Source organism: Bacillus rossius, chromosome 12 (genome assembly GCF_032445375.1).
Source record: "Bacillus rossius redtenbacheri isolate Brsri chromosome 12, Brsri_v3, whole genome shotgun sequence".
Lineage (NCBI taxonomy): Eukaryota > Metazoa > Arthropoda > Insecta > Phasmatodea > Bacillidae > Bacillus > Bacillus rossius.
In genome coordinates this window covers 52,184,982-52,206,634 of record NC_086339.1, presented here as the reverse complement: position 1 = coordinate 52,206,634, position 21,653 = coordinate 52,184,982, and the positions used below count along the sequence as shown (strand labels likewise).

The 21,653-nt window shown below is 36.4% G+C and overlaps 1 protein-coding gene across 1 annotated transcript in view; it reads right to left on the bottom strand.

Annotated features, from left to right (window-relative positions):
* Positions 1-21,275, bottom strand: part of LOC134537982 (zinc finger protein ZIC 4-like) — a 227,821-nt gene extending 206,546 nt beyond the window's left edge. The window contains exon 1 of the mRNA XM_063379001.1: positions 20,457-21,275. Within this exon, the coding sequence (XP_063235071.1) occupies positions 20,457-21,129 (673 nt within the window). The 5' untranslated portion in view covers positions 21,130-21,275. The remainder of the gene's footprint in view (positions 1-20,456) is intronic.
* Positions 21,276-21,653: the final 378 nt, after the last annotated feature.

Below are 21,653 nucleotides of genomic sequence, written 5' to 3'. Positions count from 1 at the left end.
GTGGCGTTAAAAATACGTATGCATGCATGCGTAAATTTATGTATCACGGAATAAAAATACACCAGAAGCTATAACATATTTACCCAATCAGAGCAATTGTTCTTTTGCACATGTGATAGTATTTTTACTTGAACACAAGAGTAAAATTACATTAACACATACAGGTGTAAAATTACACATTTTTTACAGTGTTCACCATCGCTGTTATACTTTAATATATGACAAAAATATTTACATTTTTGCACTATAGAGTAGTGACATACACTTAAAAGTGTTGTCCAAAATATAGAGAAAGCATTCGTACATGTATCATGTATGGCAGAAACATGAACCCTTGAATGAAGCCGGACTTACAATATCATAACAACATTTAAGCTACCTAAGCGTAATCGGTTTTCCCAACTGACCAAATATTTAATTGTTATTTCAATTAATGTTTGAAATAATTAAATTAATTTGCCGTTTCACTGTGTGTGTTCTTAAAATTCATCACAAAATTCAAAAGAAAATATTGAAATATTTGACAAAAAAAAATCAAAATCTTTATCACGCCAAGCTATTTTCAGTAAGTAATGTAACAGCTTGCTATTTTTAAAAATTCAGTTAACAGAATAGTTATATTTTTATTTAAACAAAAATGTAACATAATCTTCATTAGGCCTATTTCATACATGGTGATACGCTAAAAGGTTCCAGAATATTTATCAGTGAATTTAAAATTTCGTAATGAAATATTAAATCTTGAAAAGAGAAATACAGAATGACCATAAAAATTTTGCCTACTTACTCAATTGAGTCTAATATTTGCAAAAATAAAGTCTACAAATAGAGCCTAGTTGAAAAACAAATCCACAAATTTCATGAAAGATAATAATATCGTTTATTAAGAAAACATATTATTATTTCAGGCAAATACAGGAGAATAGTGTGACACAAGTTTCTCACGGTTTTATGCCTATAAAAAATATAATTAAGGACAAATAAAATTACTTCCTTTAATAGCTATAATTCGATAAGTAGTGTATGCATTCGCTGAAAAAAAAAGTTTAAGAAGCCTACGCGAAACAAAATTACCTATTTATACTGCCCATCATATTTACCCATTTTTTTCTCAATCAAAAGTGTTTGTAAAATTCTAACTTATGGTATCATATGATAAGGTCTTTGCTATCAAACATTTGAAAATAAAATAGTGACTTAACGTTTAAACAGTTATGTATTTAACTGTTCTGTTTTATTTGCTTAGTGAGTCACGACAATTTTTACACAAAAATTCTATCTTTTCCCTTCTTAGCTTATTGCTTACAGATTTAGAACACAATATTTTAATTTTAGGAAAGCAATTGTGTTACCTTGGATGTTTATATGTAGACTAAGCAATCTACCGGTGAGTTATTAGCTCATGTCACCTCCGGCTCTCGGCAAAAGGACTGGCAGGCCCACACAAATAAACTTTAAAATAGTTACAAATATCCTATAATTGTTTTTATATTATATTAATTAACTTCATTAAAGTACTGAAGTTCATGGCGTTGTAGGCCAATAAGTCCATTAGAACCTTTCACTGTATGCTTTTGTAAATGGAACAAAAATTCATGTGAAAATACAGATACCTAGTTGTAAAATTGTACGTTTACACGAAAACAACTGTATCACCACAACATATGTTTAGCAGTTGTTAAGTTATTGCTGGGTTCAGATTCTTGCCCGGGCATTTATGATTTGTGTTTTCCCATTAGCTCCAATAGTTCCCTGAAATATTTCAGATTTAACCGCGGACCAAATAAGCATTACCAATACAACAAAATAAAGTCCAATTATTTAATAGTCGATTATATTTTCCATGGTGGAATAAATTAGGCTTGAATGAAACATCAATTAAAATATAAAAATACGCACAAACATTCGGTAAGAAGTAAGTAGCCTACTTATTATTTTCATCTCGAAAAACGTATTTCATATATGCAAAAATAATCATAGCCATGTTTGTACGAAGTTACAATATCTTTCTTGCAGTATTATACACTATTTCTTAAAAAACTGGTTTCCAAAAGAATCTTTTTTTAATAGTACAGAAAATGGTTTTCTGTGTTCAGTTCCAATCTTGTAATCTCAGTGAGTAATATAGTGAGACATTACAATGGAAATGTGTACTTAAAGAAAGTAATCTATACTAATATTATAAAGCTGAAGAGTTTGTTTGTTTGAACGCGCTAATCTCAGTAACCACTCGTCGATTTGAAAAATTCTAGTGTTGGATAGTACATTTATCGAGGAAGGATATAGGCTATATTATATTACCAATAACATTAGGGATCCTTAATAAAAGTCCCATTTAGAATCAAATGCGTTGGAGGGGGTTAGATACAACATGCAGTACACGTACGAAGTGTGTGTTGACAATGCCGCAGTCGCTAGAAGTTTATTTCCTATTGCCTATTAACATTGTTGCCACGCACTAGATGCCTTACTTATAATTCTTAATTTTCCCATACAAGTTTAAAAAAAACACCCGTGTGATATTAACAACGAAGCAATTAGTACCCTCATAAGAGTTCAATTAGTATTTAAATACTTTTTATCACTTTAAATCGCAAACCTAAACTTTTGTTTTTTTTTCCTCTCTCTGTGTTTAATTTGTTTTTTATTGCCCTTTTTTTTCAAGTATATATATTTTACAGACTTGAAACTTCACAGTAATGTTCTTTATGTTACGCAGGATGACATTTTCCGAAAATTAGATCCCATGGGTGGTTAAAACCAGGCAACAGTGGGTACTTTGTCTGCATGAGAACAGGTTTTGCATTGTTCATGCCTTCTGCGTCTCCATGGCAACGGGCATCGCGCGGCAGTGGCGAACCCACAAGGAGGGGCATGTATAATGAGCGGCGCAAGAGTGATCTGCCTGTAGACTGCCGTAGCGAAGTACGGGTACATCAGTTGTACGTTGCGTGCACGAGTCGGGAAACCATCGGTGCTATTCATTTTCTCTCGATACATTATACAGCATTGTAATACATTTTCACTGAAGTTTTTTTTTTTACGATTAGGTACTGTAAATTGGAGATGTGGCTTAATTTTTTTCCATTAGTATAGCCGTGCGAAGCCGGATCGGGCAGCTAGTAAATTTATAAAGAGCGGCTCTACTTATTACAGTATTTATTTATATAAGCAAAATACGCTTGTAGTCACTAAAAGCCTTAATATCTTAATTGGTAAATAAAAACAATTAATGGTTTGTTGAATATTCCACCGTAGTTTTAAATGTAAAGAACTACTTTATGTTAGAATACGAGCTCTGTAAGGCGTTTCACTTCACCCAAATAAATTTTCATTATAAATAAGCATCCTATATTGTATATGATATTAAACTGATAGAGGATCACTATCCTATTCTTGTTTTTAACATGTAGCTTAATTAGTTCAAATTTACTAGTATTAATTATAGGTATTATTTATTATTATTAGTTGTTAGAATGAACCAGAGTTTTAAACGTTAAAATAATTATATTTATTTCAAAATTTAGTTTTTATGTTTAATAAAGGAAATATTTATTTGAAAGCGTTTGCCTAACACTACACAAGCCAACAATCGTACATTATTCTGCAACAGTCTAATCTTAAATACAAAATAAATTATTTCAACTAACAGAAACTTACTGAGAAGATGCACTAGGCTATACACAAGTACGCATTAATTTAAGGTAGTATTCGTAAACTAAATTTGGACAAAAATTATTAAATAATTGTTAACGTCCGTAAAGAAAATATCACGGTCATTTAAATTTTAATTAGGCTAAACAATCATTATTTAAGTTGATTGTTAAAAAAATGTTTCTTGTTAAAATCTACAATAAATAACAATATTTCTCCAGGACACGAGTAAGTAGCCTATGTGTTCTTCTCTGTATGACTAGTCTTTGATGTGTAACATCTTAGCTCTCAGTATACTGCATTTGGTAAGAGTAATTTCTTGAATGAAATGGAAATTGCGTGGAACGCAAATGTTTAACTAACCACGGTGCTGCCACCCGTGGTGGATGGCGTGAAGCTAAGTTCACAAAGCCAAAGATAAACTTTATTGTATAAAATGTAATGAATTCTAACAAGACGGGCATTATTTTAATAAAATAAAAAATTTGTTGAAAATCAGGTTCAAAGTGTAGGATTATTATTTTATGAAGTCATTTTGGCTTTTATAGAAGCCTTTTATTATATACTAATAGTTTAAAATTTCGCTCTGCAAATACAGTAGTCGGCGTAGCTAGGGATGCAAACAATACATCGATGTTTTGAAAACTTCGATGTATCGTTCATGAAACATCGATGTTAGCATCGATGTTTACAAGAGCAATACATCGCTGATGGTTTTTGGCTACATACTATAATTGAAATCATTTTGGCATGTTTTTCCTGATATTTAAAAACATAGGTTAAAACATCGATGTATCGGTTGTCAGAACGATGTTTTTTGACATCGATGCTTTTTCGTTTGAACATCGATGTTCGTGATATCGATGTTTTTAAGAGCGATGATGTATCCCTAGGCGTAGCTGCTACAGCAGCGAATTCTAGCGGCGGGCGCGGAAACTACGTGTGATTCGCGTCCAGAAATGCAGTTGAAAACACAATTTAGTTCATATTTATTACCTACACACGGCATTATTTGAAAGTAGGTAGGCCTACTGGCAGGCTCACTCGCGTGATTGCCTCCATTGCAGGGGCTGCAACATTCTGTTCATTACTTAATGCCACTTCAGAATACACGCCTGTTGCAAACAATACAGCTGTTTACAGTTTTATTGTACCTACTGTCAGAGTTATTATTCTAGATTAATTTTTTTATGTGATTATTTAACTTAAATGTAAAGATTTAAGCATAACCAGAGAGCCAACATAATGTAAGTCATTCCATTTCACCTTGCTTTAGACGTTGCTAGAAGGTAATTTGTAATGCCATGCATATTTCGCGAAAATATTCCGAGACTAGCTGAAAGTTAAAACACTGTAGCATCGTCTGTGTTTCGTGATTGGGTAAGTTTCTTTCAGGTACATGACGATTGTTAAAACACCAATCACAGTAATCCATTGCGGAACCAAATGCGTCCTGAGTGGCTCAGCCAAATAAGGCAACTACTTCTCTCGCAGACGACCGCCAATCACAAGAAAGAAACCGCTGGTGTGCGTATACCTTTTTGCAGTCTAGTAGGCGTTCAGATTTATTTGCGAAAAATGCCTGCCCCTAGTAATTTGTTATTTTTTAACTATACATTCTTTGAAGTTGATATTCCGTTACTGAACTGCACAAGACACACATTTCATAGTTCGTTTCACTTTTCAAGAGTTTCATTTACTCCAGTTGGAACCACTTCTCGTAGTTGTGTTGAGCCTTGGTTGCTACTACAGACCAAGTTGGAAGGTCCTCGAGAGTAGAACAGGAAGAACTGAAGCTGAAGGACGCCATGCGAGAAGTCGCGAATATTCGGGGCCCGCGCGGGACATCTGAAGACACGTGACTACAGCTGACAGCTGACAGTCATCGGCCAAGTGGTAGTTACAAGAAAGCCGGATTCATCAAGTATCGGAATAATATCGTTTTGAGAGCGACGAGATGACTGTGTCCCTGCTATATCATCGACGGTGACACGATTCCACGTCTTTAAGACTTTTCAGGAGCCACAGAAATCGCTGACTTCTGACGTAATTCCATTTCCATCATCCACAGCAGTAGTCGTTCTTTGCGGCTGTCCTGCCACCGGAGAGACTACTCAGAGGTCCGTAGGAACCAGAGAATCTTCACTGCCGTCTATCATATCGAGAGACATACCATGTCATCGATATCGGCTCTTAATATTAATTAAGTATTGGCTCACAAATCAACGTAAAAATTAACGTTAATATCATATCTAATTTTGCATGATACCTACCTTAGTAGTAAATGTTTAGACCAATGGATAACTATAATTTTTCAGTGTTGCAAGTGCATATGTTTTATGGTCAAACACAATTTTAAAGGAATAGCCTACATGAACTGTTTAGAACCAAATATAGGTGTTTATTATTACTGGCATTAAATATACATTTGTAACCACTCTCAGAAATATCATAATTGTATTTGTCAGTATATAGCAAATGCGTTTACTATGTCAGTTTAAAATTAGTCAGAATCTAACACATTTATTGCAATGAATATTTTAATCTTAATTATTAAATTTTTTACCACACCTTTTAATCCTAACAATTTCCTTATAAGAATTAAAAGTTCAAAGCACGCTAAATACAGCGGCGAGGTGCTGGTGTCAGTGCTAGGCATGTTTAAAATGGATCGTAATCTCTGTGCCTCCAGTAAGCACATGAGCTACGCGTGCAAATCATTACAGGAAACAGTACCTGTCGTAGCGAGTAGTGACACTATACATATTTGAAATACGTGATGATTTAATCACGAGTAGTTCGACAGTCCTGAAGAACACGAACCCAATAACACGCAAACACATACAGGAAAAAGACACCGATTATGTATGTACATGTACGTGGAGTTGAGTCTACTGGCAGAAAACAAAAACTCGAATTCCACAGGCCACTGTCTTTTTTTTTCAGTCTGCAAGCATAAATAATTTCAGCTTTTGTCACACTGTCGTTAAAAATGAATTTCTGTGGTCTACGGGAGTCTGATGTTGAACCGCTGATTTAGAATCAATATCTGTTGATTCAATTATGATGTGGCTGAATTCACTGAAATTGAACTATTAGAGAGTGAGACAGTGAAGAAAGAACTTACAGCTTCCAATGCAGTTAAAGCTTTTGCCCTGTCTTTATGTTTAATACCTAACATATGACTCATAAGTGCTTGTCGCCCGAAGGTGCTGACTGAAATATGAGCTTTTGGACACAAACTAAACCTTTCTGTATACATACCACGAGGAACTTCTTGAACCCAATATTTAAACTCAGGGTCCAACACCCACCATTTTTGGAATGATTTCTTTCCATGTCTTTCCTTCGAATGTGAGGTATTTTAAAAACAGAAAAAAGTTGATCTAACTGCAGCTTTTTAAAAAAAATATATAACTAGACAATAAATGCCAAGCAACTAGTTTAAGCCTCTCAATTTATATAGAGAACCTGTCCTACCGAATCATAGGCAACAGCATATCCTATGTTTATAGACCGGAAAAATTCGCGGATTCATTTCACGATATGCTAGAATCCAAAGAACTGTACCTTTGTATTGCTTCTGTGATTGGCTTACAGTTTATATGAAGGACTTTCAGCCAATGAAAAACCTTCAACCAAAAAAGTATCGTATCGCAAGCGTCCCAGTCGACAGGTGTCACGAGTCAATAGCCAATGAGCAGGTGGCATTTCCCTGAGTATGTAGAGGGTTGAGGAGTCTATCCTAGAGGTCATCGAAAGCGCGAATTTTTACGGTCTATACCTATGTTTGAGCCGTTTTTTTAATTAACATTTTAACTAGGTATATTACTGTTTACATTACACATTTTATTTTAACTAAATAACTGCAAATACCAAAAATTTGATTTAGTTATGTAAATTAGTCAATAAAGGTTATGTATAAATTAGAAAAGTCATATGAATACTTACATTATTTACAATAACATAAAAAAATTAATTTTATCTGATCTGATCCACAGTAATTAAAAAAAAGAGTCTCAATTCGATAACTGTTTCTAAACTACATTACTAACCTAAACTGATTTATTTAGCTACTACAACATACATAGGCTAGTTATAAAAATATTAGAAAATATGTATTTTTCAAAAGAACTTAAGATTAAAGGGTCATTTCATTTCATGTTCAATGAACTGTGTTTTTTATTAATAAAATTCATTGAATGGTTTTAGACCAAATTAAAAAGTTAATATACGTGAAATGTTTATGTAGAAAATTTCTTTCATTGGGTATTTCACATTCTTTCTAAACACCTAGGTTCAGAAAACAACGTTTTGAAATCATTTTACTTACGCAGAAATTATCAGTTTTGGCTACCGAGACTGGAACGCTTTAAAGACGCACAATCATGTAGCCTATTTTATAAACTGCTAAAGAGTGAAATAACACCATTCAGACATGCTATCAACAAACGAGTTTCAGTTATCACTTTGACTATCATCATGCTCAGGAAAGTTAAAATCTTCCCAACTGAACCGCATCTTGATAAAAAAAAATGAAATGTATTAAACCCTGTTTTATACTAATACCGGTATGGGCATCATGACACTATTTTAACTATATGGTAAAACATGGTTGGAACCGATACGTGAAAATCCTTTTACACATAAAAAAAAGTTTTTATTATTTTATATAAGGAAAAATTAACATCCTATAGCCTACGCACCGAATGTCTCAGTAAGATGAATGTCCTAGGTATTTATTCTTAATCATATTAACTCCACGTTTAAAAAGAAAAATTCACCTTTGAGACAACACCGTCATCTCGACAAAGTGTTAAACTGTTTGTTATTCAGCCATTTAAGTTCAATATGTTTGTGGTCGTTAAAAACTAAACCGAAGTGGACGAAACTGTGTCAATAATATGAGCCACGAAGGTATCAGGTGGTTAAAATTACGACTGGCTTTTGGTTAATATAAAATTGTACTTCTCAAAACACCAAAAACTCTAGGATTAAATCTGTGCTTGTTGCGTAAAATGGGGTTAAGTCACAAAAGGTTAAAAATGAGTTATTATGTATCACAGGCAAGTTTACGAAATTATTTTAAAACAATTAACGAGTTTCCAAAGTTCTGAAGCAGTTAATAAAGCTAATACAAAAAAAAATGACTTCAAGAAACATGATAATTTTCAATCGAGATTTTCTCAAAGTTATGATTATGGACTTAACCCCTTTTACGCATCAAGCACAGAAATATAAGTAATATGAATACATAAAACACTATGTGATATAAAAAAGGGGGTTGTCTGTAAAGTCGGTTAACGAACGATAATTTTACGTGACGTCATAAGAAAACATTGATGAAAAATTGCATACTTTTTAATTTTCAAATTTTATTTACAGTTTTTTTTTTTCAATTTTAATTTAAATAATTTGTTTAAATATAATCACGAACAATTATTTAAAAAGCCCGCCTTAACCTGTTTGATATTATAGAAGAGTTTCTCGCACGGTGGTTGGCCGGTTCTTGCACGCTCGGCTCAGGCGGAACGTGACAATTTTTCGTGCGTGCAGCCGGCATTCATCGATTTATAAGACGTTTTTACGTCAAAAAAATTCCCTGCGGCAATAAATAATTCAAGCACAATTCAAGACGATAGTAATTCTTGTCCCGAGATTCGAGGCTGCTGAGCTACAGTCAGCGCCTTGCCGCCATGACACGACACCAACAGGCAGTGGTTCAGTCAACACAACAGCCAGCTGAACACGACACGGGGTGGCCGTTTTCGGAATTCAACCTATTTCATTTCAGGACTACGGCTGGGTTCACAATTAAAAATTAAGCGAGTGCATAGCAAGCCATTCACACGACCGGTGCGAACTGAGAAATCGGTTCACAATTGAATTCTTAACTGTAGATTTCAGCCAATGAAATTTCGCGAACTATGCGACATCTGTTTGCAGTGTTAGTAAATAAACATATTAACTTTCAAAATAACGATAATACTATTATTATCTCGACATTTTCTTACCACAATATGGTTAGTAAATATAAACATATTTCTATTCCCGCCAAAAAAGCAACCTGCTCTTCTCCCATTGGCTGTTGTGCCATGCGTACGCGACCGAAATAAAATATATTCATTTCACTCCTATGCGCACGACCTCGCTCCCATGCACACGACCAACTTTCTGCTATTAATTGTGAATCGTTAGGTTAGGAAACATGGCGTTCATATCCTATGCACACGACCTAATGTTACTGTTATTTTTTCAATTGTGAATCCAGCATAAGATCCACGGCACCGTCAAATAATAAACAATAACAAAATATCATCGCAAATTAATAAAATATATTTTGAAGTATAAGTTACAAATAGTACCTACCTACTTATATCTTATAGCTCTTACTATAACCAGTTACTTCTTTTAATTTTTGAAATACCAACTATCAGCCTTTTTTTTATGATTTTGTTTATTTTGTTTTCTTTTTAGCTTCGGTGAGAAAGGGGGGAAAGGTTACTACCTCCACCCCTCCCACCCTTTCTTTATTCCCTTCGCCCCTGGAAACACCCCTGGCATGTATGAGCCGTGTTAGGTCATTATTTTATTTTTACGATTAACATGGTTGCACTTGTAGGCTTTTAAGTGGCCGAATTTTAACAAATTTAAATATATATGTAGTCAATACTTTTTGCATAATTAATCAGCAAACTTGAATTTTTAACATTTTTGTTCAGTATGGATAAGGAAATCCACGTAAAATAAATATATAATCTATATATATAAATAAATATATATATATATATATATATATATTAATTTCATGCCAATGCTGGTTCGGCTACTGCGTATTGTGTAGGCCTATCAAAATTATTTCAGAAAAATTTATTTAATTTTATCTAATCTTTTAAAATCCTAAAACTAAGAGGATTTTAAAAATCTAGATAAAATTTAAAAAATAATGTAAAAATAATTTGAACTACAACATATTTGCCAGGTATATATAGGCCTACTTTAAACCTAATTAGTTCCAGTTTTATATTCCATCTCATTCTCCTCCATTCTCAAAAAGTCGGAAAGTTTAACCTCAAGATACGTAAATATAAAATAATGACCTAGAACGTATACATCCTTAAGGGGCCCGCCTCGTCAGGGGTGTATGTGTGTTAGTGAGGCGGGACATGCTGGTTCTTCTAGCGCGGTGTCTCCTCTGGACTGGCGCGCAGTCTTCTCGTCGTCACAGGACAACTGTGAGATCTGAGCGGTGACCGTAACATTACATGGCGGAGAAATGAAGATAAAGGTGTAATGCAAGTCCCTTAAGTGCTTTCAAGATTCTGTACTGGTTATTTTACACCTAAACATTACTCTGAAAACATGTGTTTTAGCCATTTTAAATCTTATAAAAATACAGTTTAAAAACTTAACCCGAAATCGAAGGTACTTTTCGGCCCTCAGCGAACTCTTATTTGCTTTTGGTAAACAGACCCCACTCGGTTATCTTGAGTAGTTTTCAAATCGCGTTCTTTTTCCTGAAGCTCTGCGCACCGTGTGTATGCCCGGGTGGGTGGAGCCCTTAACATGTTGCGGATTTAATAATTGTAGGCCAAAAGAATAAATTTGACAATTAAGTTCATGGTATCACACAGTGTGGTACTTTTTCTCCACTGGTATAAATTTCAGCCAGAAGATAAACCACAGCACGACAGTAGGCAGGTAGCCTACTTACTGGCACTGTTGTGAAACTACCGGGGAATTTGTATCCGTTTGTCGACGCCAAGCTAATTGCAATTCATAACTGAGAAATAAATTATTATAAAGACAAGACCACAGCGGCATTTCAAGAGTGCGTTATCAATCTCCGGCAACTAACGTATGAATGAAAAACTTTTGAATTTGCAAATTTCTTTCACGGGAAATTTATTTACCATTCTTGGTTTCTTAAGGCTGGGTTTAAATCTACACATAGAATAGTCATAGCGATACGCACTTACGCAGTACAAAAAAAAACACAGCGACTTGTCTACAATGCACACTTATACCCATTTATTTGTGTATTTTGGTCGTTTGAGTTTGCGAGAAGTTAATGCTGCCGTAGTTGGTAGTGTGTAATGATTAAGGAAAAAAAAATATATTTACAGAATTAAATCCACGATAACACAGGAATTTCGGAATTAAAAGCAGAAATAATATTCCCCTTCGGATAGAGCGCCGTCATGATTTATGGCCAAACTTCATTTTGCGAAGAAATAATACCTCTTCACCGCAATCTACTCAACACACACATTTCCTTATTAACTAACAAAGTACTGAAGTGGCAGTGGCTAGCTTGAAATTTGAAACATTTCAGAAATATTAGGTAACAATATAAAGCAAGGAGTTAAGCCCAGGCCTATAAAGAACTCTTGAGTAAATGCTAATGCCATGTAAGAAGGTTGCTAGTTGATTGTGCTTAGGGGAAATTAGGAACTATTCACTGCAGTGTATGAGTGTGGTGGGAGAGACAGCAACGAAGGAGATACAGTGGACAATGGTCAAAAAGGACGTGTATAAATTATAGTTCGAGACCGGAAAAATTCGCGATTTCGATGACCTGCAGGATAGACTCCATGATCCTCTATGCACGCGGACAAATTACATCTGCTCATTGGCTACTGACTCGTGTCGCCTGTTAACTGGGACGTTAATCATTCGATACTTCTTTTCTTGAAAGTTTTTCATTCCCGAGTGTCATTTAGAAAAACTGTGGCCTAATCACTGATGCAGTAAAAAGGCAAACGTTTTTGATTCTAGACTATCACGAAATGAATCCGCGAATTTTTTAGGTCTCCAATTATACCTAGACAATCCAGGGACGACTTAACGATGAATTTGCCTCAAATACTGTTAGAAATCACAATAAATTCATCGTAATCTCGGACAGAAATATCTTCGTATGAACTACGTCTTTTTTCGACTCCCGAGTAATGTTTTTTTTTTGTATATTTCTGTATTTTCAAAAATATTTTGAATGTTCTGTTAATATAATAACTTTTTTTTATTTCTATTCAAAATAAGTTAATTCAGTGCCAAAAAATTCTGAGATAAACCATGAATCAACGAAGATACCTGGATAATTTGTAACCAGCATTTTTCGTACATTTAAGGTAAAAATTTAACAGTGAATAAAGAAAGCGTCTTCGTAGTTCAAACAACTGGATGTTCGTTTGAAGACAGTTTCTACGAATATGTCACTCTATGTTTGGTTGAAAATTTCCTCTCCAGACATACTCTAGGTTACACATTATATGAACAGTTATATTATTTGCTAAACGTAGATATTCATAACTAATCCTTTATTTGAATATTTGTGGTGCGATCACATTCTATATACCTAAGTTAATTCCAACGCCAACAAAGCTGGGAAGTGCATATACAACTTGACTGCCGTAATCACATTTCAAACCTTTAAATTGCGAAGATCATTCTTGTAAGTTTATGGTTCAACGCAAGGGAAATCGGTAAATTTACGAAGATACACGTAGGGTACAATTTACGAAGAATTGAGAGCAATTTACAATATTCTAATAGCGGGTGAAAAATAAAAACAAATACTTAAGCGTCAATTTAAACGGAAATTATTCAACCTAAGAGTTAAAATATTAAATATAATTATATGTAAAATTACGAAATAATATAAATGTGTAAAAGTAAAAAATTGCTAGAATCCAATTGAATTATTTAAATTTACATCCAACGAAGAATGCGCTTACACAAATTGGCCTTTAAGTTACATACTGCTCCGGAGATCGGCTTATGTGAACCGTTTTAAACAGAGCACACATACACACACACCTACACACACACACGTGTTAACAAGAAGGTGTCTGTGCTGTACACTTAAAAGTCTTTGAAGGCTGGTTAATACTCCAAGAAGACAATCTTGTGATTTCATATCCATAGTAAGCTAAATGAATGGCGCAAACTTACGAATGTAGCTACTTATATCCCTGGATAGGATATAACTAGTGTTCATTAATATAAGGTACATATTTTTTGCAGTAAATGTAAATTATAAATAAATATAAAATTCAAACACCTTACTTATTAATGAACTCTTTAATTTTTTCTAGTGGCTGTTCCAGATCACTATAGCCTAAGGTGGTAAAAAATACCTAATACTACTAAATTTTAAAATGCCTATTAAAGGTAACAAAAACAATGTCAGTATTTAAAAAATATTATTGTAGACCAACCTATTGACAAAAATATTTGCATAATTACAATAAACGTTAATGAAAAATAGTTTCTTCAATTATTTACGTACATAGGCTAGTACGAAGTTAATCCAACAATGTCGTAGTTTGGTAATTTGTAAGCTTAGAAAAACGCAAAACATAAACACTGTAACCATTTCGAATAAATTTTCTGGTGTCAGGCTAGACTTCACAAACGCATGCAGATCAAGTGGGTGTGCATGTGTTCATTGGCTAGTGATACAGTTCACATAGCTATGTAAGTATATATTTTTTCTAGTGACACTTAAATTATTGTTTACGTGGTTATTAGTCTTCTGGACTTTCAGTGTTTGTCAAGTGACACACAAGTGAGCACTTGCCGTCTAAACTGTACATAATTGTTTTGTAAATGGAATAGAAATATTAATATAAAATTACATACATTTGGAAATGTTTTACATTTACATGAAAACAACTTATATCTACAAAATAGTGTTCACAGTAATACCTGCTCGGTTCGGTTTCTTACCCGGGCATTTAGGCCCTATGCTTTGTGATGTTCCCAGTACCTGCAATAGTTACAAGTTATTTGCAAACCGTTACTTGAAGAGCTTTCCAGTACTATTAACTGCGCATATTAAAAAGCAAAATAAAATCACATTAAGTCATATAATTGAATTAAAAAATTATGCTTGAATGAAACATTAATCTAATATATAAAATTCTCGTGTCACAGTTTTCGTTGCCATACTCCTCCGAAACGGCTTGACCGATTTTGATGAAATTTTTTGTGCTTATCCGGTATCTATGAGAATCGGCCAACATCTATTTTTCATCCCCCTAAATGTTAGGGGTAGTCCACCCCTAAATTTTTTTTTTTTAATTTTTGGAGAAAATTTTTTATTTTATTTTTTTTATAATGTGCCATTAAAAAATACACACAACCCTAAATTTTCACCCTTCTACCCCCAACCCCTAATTTTTAATAGAATTTTATATTTTTCAACCCCGGTCGATAGCTGATCAATTAACACTTGATCAACCTTCCCCGCCTACAGCGAGCTCATTACCTGGATTAACACATAGACCACATATTAATATGAAATTCCATCCCTAAGGGAGTGAAAAAGTGATAATTTCATTTTATAACAGAAAAAATCATAGGTCATTGACATACAAATAGTGAGGGAGTGTCATTTCTTTATGTCTGCCACACGATCATACACATAGTAAGGTCTGGCAAATTCATATTTTTCTCCTTGATGAGACCAGCCCGCTTAGTGGAGCTCGCAGCGGCTAGCAAAATAAAGGCGCTCATAACCGTTTTGTTCTTAACTTCGTCAATAGATAGAGTTAGTTGCCTTGAATTTTAAACACACCATCGTTTGATGCGTTTGTCATGTCTTTAATTTTCGTTTGTTTGTGCCGTATGCGTTACTATACCATTCATCCAATTGCGATGCAATTTTGGTGAGTTGTAATGCGCATGCCCGTGAAGGTTTCTGAGACGGTATAACTATTTTGCAATAGTTGGAGCACAAATCGTTTCAAAAATGTGTTTATTTCATATTATATAGCGGTAATTCGTCTGTTTTTGTTGTATAAGTGCACACTGATGACATAATTTATTTAAATATAAAAGAGAGTCAGAGATAGAGTGATATATATAGAGTGAGATAGAGAGAGACAGAGAGATAAGTTGAGATAGAGCGAGGTATAGAGAATGAAATGGCTTAGATAAAGAGATATATAGATGTATATAGCTATATAGAGATTTATATATAGAAGAGATAGAGATAGTGTGAGGTATATATGTAAATATGTAGATATAATGAGATAAATAGCGATAGAGAGATGCATAGATATATAAAGATGTAGATAGAGATAAATATATGTTTAGAGAGATGGATAGATGATTTGTATATGTGTAACTACTTCAAACATATTACAAAACATAGCTGAATGAGGCATTGCAATGCATGTCGAGCATTAGCTAGATAATTGAATTTTTTCTATATTTGTAATCTCTTATTTTTAAGCTTTTTTCTATATTACTTTATAGAGTCTAGATTACATACAGACCAGGTAAATAACTATAAACTGGCAGAGCAACGTCTGTCGGGATCTGAAAGTGATATAAATTATTTTGCACACTTGACATTCAAATTAAGAAGACAATTACTAACTACATCTGATTACGAAAAAGGTACCCTTCATCATGTATTCAGCCCGGGCAACGCCGGGTACTGCAGCTATAAATTCCCTAGAAATAATTTATATGGCAAAACAACGTTTGCCGGGTCAGCTAGTTAACATATAAAATTATGCGCCAATTTTCGTAAGAAATGCTCAGTATTTTCTTGCAAAACGTATTTCATATAAGTAAATCCATAAATAACCATAGCCATGTGTTGTTAAAAGTTACAATATTTTTTCTTGTATTATCATAAAGTAGGTATTTCTTGGCAACTGGTTTCCAAAGAAATATTTTGTTAAAGTACATTTTCTTTTCTGTGTACACTGGTGCCGAATTATGATGCAAAATTCGCAGGTTTCTAGAAATATGCCATCTATTTTTAAATGCATAATCGCAAATTCTAACACGGCCTAAGGAATTTTCTGTAATTAGTCTCAACTTGGATGGAAAAAAAGACGCCTTTTTCCCCTTAAAATCCGTTTAACGCTTTTATCAATGTAATAACGAAATTATCATTATTTTCTGTACAAGTAAAAACAGTTAACTTTGAAATATAGTTTAATTTTGTTTATTACAGCGGTTCTAAATATTGCTTCTTGTGATAAGAACACCACACTCAGCACATGACTTGCATATAACTGTAAAATAACTGCTTGAAAATGTAATAGTTTAAGACTGCACTACAGCTGACAAAGCGAGACCGGGCATATGCCATGATGCCTTCTGCTGCAGCTGCAAGCGTGGGTTCAGGCTTCAGTTCGCAATGAACCAGCGTGACCGAACTCACAATCACGCGATGCCGCGGCACAATATCTCGTTATTGTGAACTCACACGTTATTGTGAACTCACACGTTATTGTCAACTCACACGTTATTGTCAACTCACACGTTATTGTCAACTCACACGTTATTGTCAACTCACACGTTATTGTCAACTCACACGTTATTGTCAACTCACACGTTATTGTCAACTCACACGTTATTGTCAACTCACACGTTATTGTCAACTCACACGTGTTTTCTAATCACAAGACAACCGAATATAAACCTTTGTACCTAATACTAAATGTTTCTTGCTGTTGCACACGCACCAAACATAGATACCACAGATATCAATGCTTGCGGTGTTTATTTTTATCGATATGTTCGACCGGAATTTGTTTAATTCAACTTTATTTAGTGGAACAAAACCCCAAAAATTACAAGAATAATAATCTTATTACCGCTGCGCCGGTTTAACCATCTTGCGAAACAAAACTCTGACGCGAATTTCAGTAACGTCGCGCCTGCTACGAGATAAGAATATAAACTACTTTTTGTAGGGGCATGAACTTTTCGCGAAAAGATTCCGAGACTAGCTGAAAGTTAAAACACTGTAGCATTGTCTGTATTTCGTGATTGGATAAGTTTCTTTTAGGTACATCTAATGTCAGTACAACCAATCACAGTAATTCAATACGGAAGCAAACGCGTCCTGAGTGGCTCGGTCAAATAAGGCAACGACTTCTCCCACAGACGGCCGCCAATCAGAAGAAGGAAACAGCTGGTGTGGGTATATATTGTTGCAGTCTAATAGGTGTTTAGATTTTTTCGCGAAAAATTCCTGCCCCTAAGTATACTATGTGTCGCGTAACTTGTCTCGTATTTGACAGCTCGCAAACATAGTAGGCCTACCAGTGATGTCCTGTCAAGTCACCAGTGCTGACACAGAATTTTTTTTTTGCACTTCTAGAAAAATTATATATATTTTTTTTGGAAACCAGTTGCCAAGAAATTGTGCATTACAAAATATGTTTGTCAATTCGTACAACACAATGCTAGATATATTTGTATAGGCTATACCTAGGTATATGAAATACGTTCTTGGAAACAAATCTGAATATATTGTCCCACTTAAGGAAATTGGCCCAAATTTTAAAAATTTGATTTGAGGTAATTTTTTAAACCGTTTAGAGGATAATCGAATAATAAACTATTAAGCTTTATTTTGATTTATTATGCCTATCAGTGTGCGCAGTTAGTAGCTACGGTATCTATTGAAAAGCTTTCCAGGAAAAGGTTTGAAAATAACTTTAACTAATGAAGCTACTGGAAACATTTTTTTGTAACGATAGGTTGCTTTCATGCAAATGTACAAAATTAATAGGCTAATATCTGCACATTTACATGACTGATAGTTCAGTTACATTTACAATAAAAAAAAAATAGTGAAGAAAAATAAATGCTGCGAAAATGAATAAAATGTTTTGAAGCCTTACCAGACAGTCGAATTTCCCCGTTATAAATTACTATCCCTAACTACTGTACATCCATACAGCAGGTTTATAGATAAGGTGATGCTTTTTATTTCGCACAAGTAAAAAGGACACTGTTAGAAATTAAAGTAAGTCTATGGACTTTACAACGACGAGTTAACCTCAAATAAACGTAAAGTTCCTTGTAATAGGTATAATATAACGGCTTTCTAAAAAAAAACTTCATTATATTCCGACATGTGTTTCGGTGTAAGCAAATTAAATATATCGAAGAAATATTTTTTTTGCTGTAGTCTGAACATGTTTTTGATAGTGCTGTTTACATAATATGATTTAATTATGTGTGCAAAGTAAGCGAAGTCAGCACCCGTAAGCTTAACTTGATATCACAAAGATAACATCAAATTTACGAAGATAGCCTACCTTGGTATTTGTAACAAGAGTTCTGCGTAAATGTTAGGTGAACATACATGATGTATAGTCTGGATCACGTAACCTGTCTCAAACTGGACAGTTCTTCACGGCAATGCGTTTCTTACTGTCAGAGTTGTGAGTCGCTCTGCTGGTTCACTGTCATAGCGTGTCGCACACGAGACTATGCCATATTCGCGCATGTCTGACAGCGCCATCTCGCGGACTTGCTATCTGAGGCATCTGGTTCACTTCACCATCCATAGAGGGCAGCACAATATAATTACCTTGGCTTCACTCGAGAAAACTTTATACAGGAGAAAGATCACTGAAAATGTATGCTAATGGCATTTTGATACTTTATGAAATTAAATTTTAAAGTTTAATATAATTATAGCCTATTTTGACATAACATGTTATTTTCATGCCTACACAAGTTTACCATGTTCTCTAAATATTTAGTCAACATCTGCTTATATCATGCCTAATTTTTGATATTCCACTATTTGATGTAATTGCAGAAAAGTGGTTAAGTGTAAGAAAAGGCGTACCGCCTTAACTTCGCCACCAATAAAGACGATAAATAAATAAATAAATAATTTACATTTTCGTGTACCTACTTTTGTTTTCCGTTTCAAAGCAACTTAACAGAAAAAACAGAATAAAATGGTATATAATACGAGGTTGTATAGGCTAAGCATATATTTCAACTGCTTGTTTGGTATTTCACAGTATGTGTATACGCGTCATGCTTCTCCTTGGCGGATATTGTTCATGACGCCAGCTCTAGATGGTTCGCCAGGTCTGGTCAGACAGATGGGCAATCTGACGTCACAGGTGACGTGAAGACAATCACACGCCATGTCGGCCATGTGCAACATCGGCTGCAACACGCGCCTGCGCGGATGTTCCAGGTTGCTACTTAGCCTGGACTCGCATCACCAGTCTCATTCGCCCGTCGATCGCGTAGCCAGCAGCCAATCCGCTTCGTCCGTGAGCGCCTCGCCGAGCCTGGACGTTCCACGGACGGAAGAAATGATAAACCTCGAAAAATGTGTGAAAGGCATTGCCTTGACTTTGGAATGTTCTTTTAGTTTGTTTTATTGTTTAGATGTTTTGATGTTTGTAGTAATGCACGGTACGTTGAGAACATTCGCACACAAAGATGTTGTAGTCAGACGAAGACATGCTCCGAGTAAAGTAGGGACTCACCGTTAGATTGTTTTGATATTTAAAACAAAAGTAGGTGGTACATATGTAGTTGGGCGATATGAGTTAAAGAAAATTTTAAAAATCCGAAAATACTTTTATTCTATGCTCTTTAACTTCCTCTTTTCATTAAACCCGGCGGAGATAAGAAATTCCAAATACGTTAGGACATATCGAATTTTTTAATTTTCATCACAATACCTGTGCATTCATGCGGCGTTCAAAATTGTTTCTTGTTTACGAGTATGAAAGTTTTTTTTTTTTTTTTTCGCGAAGTAGGTGAACGACATCATTTTCTACTAATGGCAAAGGAATTGTATCCGTCTAACTTTGGTGAGTTTTAACGTTTCAAATTTTAATGTTTTATTTGTTATTTGGATAGTGTTGCGCAAGTAATAAGTAAAAAATAATAATTACGCGAGTTCCTACTGTTCATCCTTTGTCCTGGTTTGTTAGGTCAGGTCAGTTACATAATAAATACTTGAAAAACAAGGAAGACAGACGAGGAAGGCAAGCAGGAGCACTCACCGGTGTGGGTGCGCTTGTGGATCTTGAGGTTCTCGGAGCGCGCGAACACCTTGCCGCAGCCGGGGAAGGGGCAGGGGAACGGCTTCTCGCCCGTGTGCACGCGGATGTGGTTCACGAGCTTGTACTTGGCCTTGAAGGGCCGGCCGTTGCGCGGGCAGCCCTGCCAGAAGCACGCGTGCGTCGTGCACTCGGGCCCGCCCACGTGCTCCACCGTCAGGTGCGTCACGATCTCGTGCATGGAGCTGAAGGCCTTGAGGCACGCCTTGCGCGGCTGCTCCGCGTCCACCCACTGGCACGCCATCTCCTGCTTCAGCGGCGGCCGCATGTAGCGCAGGAAGGCGCCGTGCGGCGGGTACTGCGGCTGCGCGTAGTGGTGCTGCGGGTACAGCGCGTGGTGGTGCGGCACCGCCCCCACGGCCCCCGCCGCCCCCGGCGCGCCGAACTCGTGGTGGCCCTCGCGCCGCAGCAGGAAGTCGCGCGCCGCGTAGCCGGCGTGCGCGTGGTGGTGGTTCAGCCCCATGTGGTGGTGGTTGAGGCCCATGTGGTGGTGGTGGTGGTGGTAGCCGCCCTGGAACTGCATGTTGTCCTCCGCGCCGGAGGGGGGCGACATCTTCAGGCCCATGGGCGCGAAGTGGTGTCCGTGGTGGGACGCCTCCACGAAGGGGTTGAGCATGGTCGCAGCGCGCGGGCCGCGGGTCACGACGCCCCGCCGCGCGGCCGCCGCATGCCGCGGTCACTGACCCCACCGGCGGCAAAACACAAATAATATCTACGACCGGTGGTTGTTTTTCCAGCCACCCGGGCGGCGAGTAAACTCCTTCGCGAACCGCTCCAGTTGAAGCTCCCAGCGGGACTGGTCGCCACCCCGGGTGACGACAAACACACAACTCCCCTCCCGCGGCGCTGCGCTGTGGTGGGGGGAGAGAGGGCGGGGCATGGCGCGAGGCGCGCCCAATCCGCCGGTAGCTCCCCCTCCCCCGCGGCGCCGGGCCAATGGGGCGGGCGAGGTCTCACCCCCTCCCCGGGAGGGCGGGGCATGCGCCCAGCTGTGCGCAGTGGCGCCGCTGCCCGCGCTAGCACATCAACCCGTCAGTCGCTGCCCGGAGTCTGCGCCGGGCTGACGTGCGGCGCTCGTGCGCTCCTACAACACACACGCATCACCACGCACTTCACATGCTTTCCATCTTAATATATATA